We start from the raw sequence: 12,221 nt of genomic DNA, 5'->3' as shown, positions 1-12,221 counted from the left end.
ATCTTCATACTGAAGAAAAGTACTCACTGCCACCTCACTTTCCTTAATGCAGTTACCATTGTAACTAGTCAAGCCAATGACTCACCACCAAATGCCCAATTTCATTCCTGTTTTCAAATACTGGCATAAGGTAGACTTGTGAACATTTTTTTTTCCTTTAAAATCTTAAAGTTCTTTAAAAATAATTACTAAATATTTATTTCCCAATGACCAACTCAGGGAAAAAAAATATGCTTTGATTTTATCTACTTCTCTCGTGGGGATTAGTGACATTATAAAATCTGTGATCACCCTAGAAGAAACTTTATTAAACCAACAGAGGAAACTATCTAGTTTGGGAACCTGGCCAGACAAAATGTTAAAGCCAAAGATCTAAAAATCATGTTAGAAAGTCCTAGAACTATGCTTCTGTATTCTCTCATTCTTGGTGTCTCATGTACAAAGAGGAAAGATTATTATAATCGTTAACTTGAAGAATATTCCCTAGACTTTAAACAAGGTTGGTAGAATTCTATTTATAATTGCACTAGCCCTTAACATTTCAGAATTCTTTACCACCTTTCATAGGTCTTTTGACTGTCAGAACCTGGTCCTCTATTTTTTAAAACCATAAGTGTATTTTTGTGGCTATCAGTCAGATTGTAGCTAGAAATACATGGAAGATCTTGATATAGATTCCAAACTGTTGCCTGGTCACTTTTTTCTTTTGAAAAGTATAATTGGCACAGATCAAAAGCCACATGTATCAAAAGATGATCTAATTTAGCATCTTATTACTTCAATTTCCAAAGCAACTGCAAACCAAATTTCAACAACAACAAAACAATTTTAGTGATGCTATATATGACAAAAATCAGGTATGACTTTGAAATACATTTCTACTTGCTTTTATTATACATATGTAATAAATATAATAGTTATTAAGTAATAGTAGAATCTTAGTGCACAATAATTTACAAAAACTATTTAGTTTCTAAAAGTACTGAATTATAAGCATATTAAAAAACAATAAAGAGAAGAATGAACTAGCCAAATGGAGAAGCAATATTAAATGAGCAAAAATCATTGGGAAATTGTATGTTGAGATTTCTTTAATTTAAAGATGAGACAAAAGAAGATAGTTATAGAGATTTGAGGGTTCAAAAAGCTCTTCCATCTATTTGGAACATATCTGATAGCACAAAGTAACTTATCTGATAGGTTTATGTGAAATCTGAGAGCACCTCACAGGTTTGTAATGTGTTACTATTCCTGCTATGCCATTTTGAAGACTATACAAAAATATCCGCAGCACCCTCAATTCACTATAAAGCGAATCCATAAAATCTTCAGAGGCTGAAAGCTTTTGTCTCTCTAAAATCCATGTAATCCCAGTGAAGCCCAGAACTGACTTCTTAAAAACAGTTTCCACATTCTAACAGCAGAGAAAAGACCTTTCCAAGGTAATGCAAAACTATCAAGCAGGGCCAAAGGTCTACATGTTGTCAATTTTATAATCTAAATCTGAGAATAAGAGAAATCATTAGAGCATAATAAACACATCAGTAATACATGCCTACTGAGAACACAGCAGGTAGCAAATACTTGCTGATTGATTGGCTATATGAAATAAGGTGCATAATTTGGCAAGAAATAAAACTTTACACCTCCAAATCTCATAAACTATATTTGTCAGGCATTTACTCTAAATATTGTGCTTAGTACAAACAAGGAAACAAAACAATTCATCAGTGTGAATATGTGGTAAGTATGTACTGATATGTAGTAAGTATGGCCAATTCATTCACAACACAATGCCTACCTTGAAGAACTGGCAATTTAAATAAAAATGAATACTAGACATTTCTTATAAAAATTTAACCAGGAAAAGATATTGGTGCCTTGAGACTATTTCCTAGAAATTGTCTAGCATCAGAACATAAAATGCACAGTCCTGAAGGTTTCTATTTGTGACAGCTCAGACGGTCTTCAGAGAAAGGCAAGAAGAACACCAATATAATTTAAAGGACCTTTGGAAATTTTAACGGCACTTCAATGCCATTTGTTTATCAGGAGCTTTAGCTTCTGTAAAGCTTTCCAGTTAATCAAATTGGCAGCCCTGAAGTAATTTTGTTTCCAGCTCACAGGGATTGAAAACTCAGAGATTGAAAAAAAAAAAGGAGAAGAAGAAAAAGAGAAAAACAGAAGCTTAACTCTAATGACACTTTTATTCTGCTCTGTGAATTTTGCTGACAGTCTAAGTCTTATTTCCTTTATTAGGTTTGGTCATTATTTTTAAAGGAGTCAATATCCAAATCACACCCCCACTCCCCACCAAAAAAAAGAACTTTAAGTAAATAAAATATTATCACGAATATCCCTCACAATAAAAGCATTTAGTGGGCTCACCATAATTAAAACAGAAAATTGCATTTAACTTATTGTAAGAGTAAACTTGCTTTAAATAAATGCAACACATGTCAATTTCCTCCTTTTCCAACAGTAAGCTTTTGTGTTACTGTCCATGGTGACACATACTGGCTATACCACGCAACAACACCACTACAGAAACACTCAAGTTTTATTTTATGCCTATTTCTTGGTGGCAAATTTGCTGAAGTGGTTTTATTTTGCATATCCAACTCTTTAGTAATCATGAGTTGTAGTTTTTTTGAAGCCACAGCACCGAAATTACAAAAGAAAAACTGGGTGGGGTGGGGAGAAGAAGCTTTGGTCAGTCCATCAAATATGTTAAACCAAATTCCATTTCTCTTTTGCCTTCATCTGTACTTTACCATATGTGAAACTAGTCTTTCTGTATGTGTTTAGCTACCTTTTAGAAGCTCATGTTACAGCACCTTCCCACAAACCAAGCAATCTTCAAAAAGGTTGGTAAATCAAAGCTGAAGGATTGATGCATTGGAATTTGCTTTGACTACATAACACACCTAAATATAAATTTAAATGTAGACACTTGTGCATAGCCAAAGTCCACTGACTTCAAAAACAGTCTTAAAATCCTAAGTACACGATTTATGGTGAGACAAAGTATACTTCTGAATTAACATTTATTTGAAATATTTTCAAAATAATTTCTAAGAGAATATTATTTCCTTTCTCCTGTCATTGATGGAGAAGAATCATTATCTTTCAATGAGGAATCTTGTCTCAAATATAGTGTGTTTGTGACATACAGTAGTTAAAACTATTGAAAGATATTAATTTTTCCACAAAGCTACCCACATAAAGAAATTCCTCTGCAACTGGTCACCACTGTACTTGAAACTTTCAGAGAGCAGTGTCTTAACTAAGATTAAGCTACCCTATTCCCTACCTAAATCAATTTCACCCAAATGAGGCGTTTGTGTTATAAAATTCATTGTTACCCAGACTCCAAAATCAACCATCTGCCATCGGAGTTTCTGTACAGTAATTAAGGGACTATCCATTAGAACTGGCAAGAGTACAAAGTAAGAAAGGAGGGGGCGGGGGAAGAGAGAAACCAAGCCACCTAAAAAGAGATGGAAGGTGTATGTATTTCACACTGACCCCTCCACATCTCAGCTCAGAGGTCATCCATGAGGCAAAACAGAAGTTAGGAAGAGCGGTCAGGCCAGCTCCTCCAGGGGTTATCCGAACTGAAACCACACCACACTGGGGACTGAGCACGCGCCTCTTACCTTGAAAAAGAAAGGCTTTCGTCCCATTATGTAGACCGGGCACCTGGCGCACTCCGGTCGTGGACTCCCCAAGTCCTAACTCCGTTAAGAAGTCAATCTGTTGGGAGGGGTCCACACCAAGCCCCCAGACTGGTGGGAGTGGGGGAGGGAGGAGGAAAGAAAGAAAAACCTCCATCAAAATATGTCTCTTCCTCCAAGGCAGCAAAGAACCGCGTCTTAGAGACAATATTGGAAACTGACGAGAGGCGACTCCCTCCGCTGCCTTACCTGAGATCAGCAATCAAGCTTTAAAGAGCACAGCACCCAGTCCCATTTCCGTGACCTACTTTAAACCCCTCTCGGTGCAAAGTTCCCCTTGGCCCTCAGACCCTGGACTAGGGGTGTGACCCGCCCTGGTGTCTCCAAGACAAGCACAGAAAAAAATACAAATCCAAACCCACCCCCTACTTCAAGCTTCCCACTCCAGACCTACTTCAGGTGGAGGAAGAGCGAGGCGTCGCCAGGCAGCTCGGGCTGCCCCGAGGCGGGGGCCATCCCTTCTCCCGCCCCAGCTCTGAGGCCACTCACCTGCTCCCAGACCGAAGAGCAAACAGAATGTTCTCAGTAAGACCCGAGACTCCATGGTGTGGATCTGCTCAGTCCATCGTCTCCCTCTTTAAAAATAAAAATCGAAGAGATTCTTGGAATCAAGCGGGAAAAATAGCGTTTGTCTTTCCTGCCGCTGCCTTGGATTTACTGATTAGTAAGAGGAGTACTATTTGGTTGCCTAAGAAAAAAAAGGGAGGACCCCCCAGGCGCGTGAAGAACTTAGACCCTCCAACGCGCACATCATTCCCACACGCAGAACCCAGGCGGCGGGGCGCGGGTTGGGAGGCGGCCCTGAGGGAGGGGTCGGACTCGCCGGGGGCTGCTCCGCCGGGGAATTAGCTCCGGAGCCGAATCAAAGCAGCCAAAGGCACGCACACCCGGAGGAAGGGAGGCCGCCCCAAGAAAGCCGGGGCTGGGGCGGCCCCGCACCCGCCTGTCTTCCCCCCCCCCCGCCCGAACCTGTTGTAAAGGCAGAGACAATGGAGAGAGCGCTCGGAGACACGCGGAGGAGAGACGGCTCCTCGGAGAGGGAGGGGCGGGCCGGGAGGCGGGGAGATAAGGAGAAGGGAGGGAGCCCGAGGGCGAGGCCCCGCGCCCCGTGTCCCTCTCCCTCACGGGCTCCTTGGTTTCCAAGCCCCGTCTAGCGAGCCCCGGAGCCGTTGCAGCCTCTGCCCTCCTTCTCCCTCTCTCGCCGACCCCGGCAACGCCAACCTCCTTCGGGATCGAAAGATTCTATTTCAAGGTGCTAAGTTGATGGGCGGTCTTTGCTCTCACCCCGAGATTTCGGGCGCCTGTCTAGAAAGACGGAGAGAGAAAGGACCACCCAATCGCGGAAGGCGAGGCTAGAAGGAGACGCACTCGCCCGCCCTTTAGGCAAAGGAGGGAAGCCCTCATAACAGTCGCGCAACCTCGGGGACTAGAGAGGAGACTCCCTCTCGGGGGGCTGCGGAGGAAGACTGCTAAGGCAAGCTAGACTCCCGTGGTGGGGCTGGAAGTAGAGAGAAACTGACGGAGACGGGTGGCGAGCCTGGGAAGCCCTGGGAGCTCTGCGGGAGAGGTTCCCTAGCCGGGGCGGGGCGCTGGAGAGCTTCCCCCGCGCGTAGAGCGCAGGGGAGAACTTAGCCAGGAACTGCTGGACAGCTCCGGGACCTCGCGCGCCCCCTGCCAAACACAGCGCCCAGACCCGGGCTCTGGTTCTCCAGGACAGCAGGAGGCAAGGCCAACAGAGTCAGCGTGCCTGCCCATCCCGAAAAGAAGAGATAAAAGATTATTGATAGATAGATAGATAATCGATAGATAATGACACACACGGGCGATGGGGTCGAGGGGCGGAGAAACGAGCAGAAGACGACTACGGAGCCTGGGCAAGAGAGAAGAGCCACCCCATCGTTGACAACACTCATGCAGGCTCTACCCACCCTTCACCATATGCACTGAAACCATAACAGTAAGGTCATTTGAGATCTAATTCTCAGCAGGCAAAAGTATAATTGAGGTTAACAGCATATAGTATTCTATAGCCCTTAAATTTCGTGGTAAATTTTGAATAATGACATTAAAGTCCCATACTGAAAAAGTAAGTTTCAAGAGCGATTAAATTGTTAATCTGTACAAAGATCAACTGAGTTTCTTAACTTTCCATCCAAACAAGTAGATTCTGAATTCTCCAAAAGGATCCTACACAGCTAGTTACCAAAATACCTACTGGGTAGAGCCTGAGGTTCCAGTAGAGCAATATGTACTATATTATACTATAATGGGATGAGGGGAACATACTTAGCTCTGTCCTTGGAATGTTTAAGGGAAAAAAATCAGAATCTGGAAGCTTTTCCAAATTAAGTTTTGTTTGTTTTTTTGTGTGTGTGTGGTACGCGGGCCTCTCACTGTCGTGGCCTCTCCCGTTGCGGAGCACAGGCTCTGGATGCGCAGGCTCAGCGGCCATGGCTCACGGGCCTAGCCGCTCCGCGGCATGTGGGATCTTCCTGGACCGGGGCACAAACCCGTGTCTCCTGCATCGACAGGCGGACTCTCAACCACTGCGACATCAGGGAAGCCCCCAAATTAAGTTTTAATGATCTCTCCTTGTCAGTTTTTCCATTTGATTCTATCTGTAATTTTGTAAACTTTGAGAAATATTCTAGTACATATATGTGATAAAATATTGTTTTATGTAACTTTGTAAATTTGCAAAACTACACAAAATGAAATTAATGTAATTGAATTGAATTAATTCAAAGGAAATTATTCACCATGAAATTAAAAATCTTTCTACAGCAGTACAACCAAAATAATGAATTGTAATAGGTATCTACAAAAGTTACATTAAAAATTGAAACATAAAATGAGACGGAAAAGTAAATACACATATGCACACATATTTACATTTAGAAGTTCTCCTAACCTACTTGCACTCAACCAAATCATAGAATCAGGGGTACTCACCAATCTCTGACTCTCACCTATGACATGATGAAAGCTGGGGGTTAGTAAACTTGTCACATGTGCTTATGCTCCCTCCAGAAGAGTGGTATTTTGTATCCAGAAGTAATCCAGTTGAACCTGCTATGGTAAATATGTGACCTAATTAAATTTATGGAAACCATTAAAATATGAGTACAGAGAAGAGCTGTTTCCATAAAATGGAAATGCAAAGCTTTAGAAAACCATAATAAAGGTGAATCATTGTATTATTTAGGGCAGAGGTTCTCAACCTTAGAGCTATTGACATTTTAAGGTTGGATAGCTCTTTGTTAGGATTGTCCTGTGCCTCGTAGGATGATTAAAAGCATCCCTGGTCTTTACCCACTAACTGCCAGTATTTTTAATATTCCATTTTATTTATATGTCTTATAACTATATCATTTTGTGTAGCTTTTTAAATTGCTGTTGTAGGGAATACAATATACATACTTTTCACCAACTACTCTAAAGTCCATGTGTTACTTCTTGAATTGGAACGTAGAAATTTTACCACCATATTGGTCCCTTTATCATCACCCCTTTAAGTTGTGATTGTCTTACGTATTAAACAGATACTTTATACAACGTTAAAATTTTTGCTTTCAATCATTGTGATAGGCGTAATAATGCTCTCTCCCCCAACACACACACACACACACAAACACACACACACAAAGGAAAACAACCTTGCCAGTACCTTGATTTTAGCCCAGTGAAATCTGTTTTAGACTTCTGAACTACAGAACTGTAAGATAATAAATTTCTGTTGTTTTAATCACTTAATTTGTGGTAATTTGTTTCAGCATTCACAGAAAACTAATATAAATACTAACCACATAAAGTTCAGTCAAAATGGTAGACTCTACTGACCCTGAAAGAATCCTCTTGTATTCATAAATACATCACAAAGCTAAATAAAATTTTCAAGATTTTTTTATTCATAGATGAACTTTAAATAAAAAATGAAAGAAAAAAATTTCCAGATGCTAGGGGAAAACAGAGATAGCTGAAAATTGGCAGAAAAAGGAGTGCAATGATTGGGAGAGGGTAGGACACAGGGTTTCGGACACAGTAGGGGCCTTAAGACAATGGGGTAGGATTTTAACATCCACGCAAGAACTGGAAACAATGAATTATGGCCAAAGCCAGAAGATGTGAAGATGTTACTGATCCCTCCAATAAAAATAGGGAGATATGAATGATTATATTACAAATACATACACATATATTTTGCACAAATTGGCCCAAGAATTGACAAGAATGCTTGCCAGCTGCTCGTGACCATAGGTGGAAAACAAAGTCACCTGTAATAAATGTCAAATCTCAAGCCTTGGCACTTATAAGCACATGGTCCAAAATTACATCTGCACTGGTATAAGAAATTATAAAATCAGAAATTAGAATAAAACCCCTGGAGTCTGCTAAAGAAGCAAATGTAAAAATACATTAAGGGAGCTTCCACAACTTCTGGCATATAAGAGAAAAAATTGTGACGAAGCTATAATCACAATTAAATAATAGCAATAATTAATTGCATTGAAGTAAAATACCATGCAAATGAGTCAGGAGAAAGAGAAAGAGAAAGAGAAAAACAACTACCGTATGCTAATGCATATATATGGAATCTAAAAAAAAAAGAAAGGGGGCTTCCCTGGTGGCACAGTGGTTAAGAGTCCGCCTGCCAATGCATGGGACACGGATTCGTGCCCTGGTCCAGGAAGATCCCACATGCCACGGAGCGGCTAGGCCCGTGAGCCATGGCCGCTGAGCCTGCACATCCGGACCCTGTGCTCCGCCACGGGAGAGGCCACAACAGTGAGAGGCCCATGTACCGCAAAAAAAAAAAAAAAAAAAAGGTACTGATGAAGCTAGTTGCAGGGCAAGAATAAAGAGGTAGACATAGAGAATGGACTTGAGGACACGGGGTGGGAGGGCACAGCTGGGGCGAAGTGAGAGTAGCATCGACATATATACACTACCAAATGTAAAAGAGTTGGCTGGTGGGAAACAGCCGCATAGCACAGGGAGATTGGCTCGGTGCTTTGCAATGACCTAGAGTTGTGGGATAGGGAAGATGGGAGGGAGGCTCAAGAGGGAGGGGATATGGGGACACGTGTATGCATATGGTTGATTCGCTTTGTTGTGAAGCAGAAACTAACACAGTATTGTGAAGCAATTATACTCCTATAAAAATCGATTAAAAATATATATATACATTATTAAAAAGAAATAATGGCCTTAGACTTCCTTAATCTGGAGAAAGATAAACTTAGCAGATTCAAGGAGCTCAGTGAATTCCAAATAGGATAAATGCAAAGGAATCCATGGCCATCCATACCATAATCAAACTGCTGAAAACAATAGAAAAACAAAACTATCACAAAGAAAAAATTTTGAAAGCAACCAGAGAAAAATTACACGTTACTTATAGGGAAGCAACACTTTAAATGAATGCAAGTTTCTCACCAGAAGCCATGCAGGCCAGAAGGAAGGGAACAACATTTTTTAAAGTGCGCAAAAGAATTCTGTCATCCCAGAATTCAATATCTGGTGAAAATATCCTTTAGGAATAAAGATAAAGGGAAAGTACTCTCAGATTAAGAAAATCTATAAGAACTGGTTGCCAAAAAACCTGTTCTAAAAGAATTGCTAAAGGAAATCCTTCAGACAGAAGGGAAATGATAATAGAAAGGCAGCCAGCATATCAGTAATGAAGAAATAGCAATAGAAATGGTAAATATCTGGGTAAACACAATAGATTATTCTTCTCTTGAGTCTTATAAAATGTTTGATGGTTTTATTAGTTGTCTATTGATGCTATAACAAATTACCACAAACTTAGTGACTTAAAATAACACAAATTTATGATCTTACAGTATTGTAGGTCATAAATCTGACACTAGTCAATAGGCTAAGCTCAAAGCATGGACAAGGCTGTATTCCTTTCTGCAGGAGAATCCATTTCCATATGTTTTGCAACTTTTAGAGAGTGTCTGTGTTCCTTGCCTCATTTCCCCCTTCTCCTATCCTCAAAGCCAGCAACAGCAGGCTAAGTCCTTCGCACAGTGCATTCTCTCTGATTCTCTGACTACAGTTCAGAAAGGTCCTTAACTTCTAGGGATGTATATGATGACAGGGCTACCTCATAATCCAGGAAAATTTCTCAATCTGAAGTCTCTTAACCTTAATCACCTGTGCAAGATTCCTTTGCCATAGTTGTAGGTTCTGGAGATTAGAGTATGGACATCTTTGGGGAGCCATTCTTCTGGCTACCATATTGATTGAAAGAAAATATTTTAAAGTACTCCAAAAAGGTTTCAATGTTTGTAGATTTAATACATAAGACAACCACAACATAAAGAGATAAGGTTAAAGGTACCAATATGGTAGAAAAGTTTCTATATTCCAACTGAAGTGGTAACATATGGACTCTAAGTAGACAGTGAAAAGTTAAGTATGTATATTGTATTCTCCAGAACACTAATTTTAAAACCTATACAAAGAGATATAGTTAAAAGACAGAATAGATAAAATAAAATGGAATATTAAAAAATGTTCAGATAACTTGAAAGAAGGCAGGAAAAGGATTAAGAGAGGAACAAACAAAAGAAGAAACAAAGAGAAAAGAAATAATAACATGGAAAACCAAAATCCAAACATATCCCTATTGCATTAAATGTAAATGGATTAAAAAACCAACAATTAAAATTAAAAGACCAAGACTGTCAGAATGGACTTGAAAAATGTACCCCAACTATGGGCTGTTAAAAGATACTCATTTCAAATATAATGTGGTAAATTTAAGGTAAAAGTATTAACAAAAGATATACAATGTAAAGGTGAATCAAAAGAAAGTTGGAGTGACTGTATTAATAACATAAAAAGTAAATCTAGAGCAAAGAAAATTACCAGGAGAAAGGGGTACATTATCTAAAAATAAAATGGTCAATTCACAAGAAGACATAACTATCCTACATGTGTATGCTCCTAATAGCAAAACTTCAAAATACTTGAAGCCCTAGAGAAATGGTGAACAGAACTGTAGGAAGAAATAAGAAAATCCACAATTATATTTAGAAACTCCCCACATTCCTCTCTCATAATCAATGGAAATCTCCCGTAGCAGATAGTTTCAATGCCAAATGCCACTAAACATTTAAAGAAAAAATAATATCACATAAACCTTCCAGAAAATAGAAGAGGAGGTAATATTTCCCAACTCTTTTTATGAGACTAGCATTACTCATACCAAAACCAGACAAAGACAATACAAAACAAAAAAAGGAAACTAGAACATAGATACAAAATATACCTTTTGAACATGGATACTAAATATATCTTTTGAACATACATGTAAAATCCTCTATAAAATATTAATAAATCAAATCTGCCAAAATATAAAAAAGAGTAATAAACTGCAATGAAGTAGAGTTCATCCCAGGAATGCAAGGTTGAGTCAATATTTTAATCAGTCAATGTAATCCATCACATTTACAATCTAAAGAGGATAAATTATGTGATCATATCAATTGATGCAAGAAAAGTATTTGACAAAATTCAACAACTATTGATGATAAAATAAATAACTCACTGCAAAGTAAAAGTAGGAGGAAACCTCCTCAGTATAATAAAGTATATTTTAAAAGATTCTACATTAACAAGACAAAAATATGTTGAAGTTTCTAATCAATGCAATGAGCCAAGAAATAAAAGCCATTCAGATTGGAAAGGAAGAAATAATTTTTCCCTAGATGATTTGGTCATCTACATTTAAAAATTCCCAAAGCATCTATGAAAAAAAGCTACTAGAATTAGTACGAGAGTTTAGCAATGTTACAATGCCAACATACAGAAGCCAATTATGTTTCTATATGCAAGCAAGGAATAACTGAAAATATAAATAAAAAGCAATACCATTTTATAATAGCATTAAAATGGATAAATCTAAATATAGACAAGATTTTACACTGAAGACTACAAAATATTGCTGAGTGAAATTAAAGAAGACCTAAATGGATGAAAAGATTTACCATACTCATTAATAAGAAGATTTAATATTTTTAAGGTATCAGTTATACTCACATTTATCTACAGATTCAAGACAATCAAAATCTCAGTAGGCTTTTTGGCAGCAATTGACAAGCCAATTATAAAATTTATATGGAATATACAATGGAATACTACTCAGCCATAAAAAAGAACAAAATAATGCCATTTGCAGCAACATGTATGCAACTAGAGATTATCATATTAAGTGAAGTAAATCAGAAAGAGAAGGACAAATACCATATGATATCACTTATATGTAAAGTCTAAAATATGACACAAATGAACTTATCTATGAAACAGAAACAGACTCACAAACATAGAGAACAGACTTGTGGTTGCCAAGGGGGAGGGGTTGGGGGAGGGACAAAGTGAGAGGTTGGGGTTAGCAGGTGTAAGCTTGTATATATATAATAGATAAACAAAACGTCCTACTGTATAGCACATAGAACTATATTCAATATCCTA

General features: G+C 38.8%; 1 protein-coding gene across 2 annotated transcripts in view; it reads right to left on the bottom strand.

Annotated features, from left to right (window-relative positions):
* The window catches only part of NELL2 (neural EGFL like 2), a 460,631-nt gene that overhangs the window by 383,088 nt on the left and 65,322 nt on the right, over positions 1-12,221 (bottom strand). For both annotated transcript variants that reach the window (XM_081250199.1, XM_081250200.1), the window contains exons 2-3: positions 4,227-4,312; positions 3,660-3,788 (exon numbers count right to left, since the gene is read on the bottom strand). In XM_081250199.1, the coding sequence (XP_081106325.1) occupies positions 3,660-3,788; positions 4,227-4,281 (184 nt within the window). In that variant the 5' untranslated portion in view covers positions 4,282-4,312. The remainder of the gene's footprint in view (positions 1-3,659; positions 3,789-4,226; positions 4,313-12,221) is intronic.

Source organism: Mesoplodon bidens (assembly GCF_964165515.1).
Source record: "Mesoplodon bidens genome assembly, chromosome: 11".
Lineage (NCBI taxonomy): Eukaryota > Metazoa > Chordata > Mammalia > Artiodactyla > Ziphiidae > Mesoplodon > Mesoplodon bidens.
Note: the sequence above shows the minus strand (reverse complement) of the source record. Positions and strands in the feature narration are given on the sequence as shown.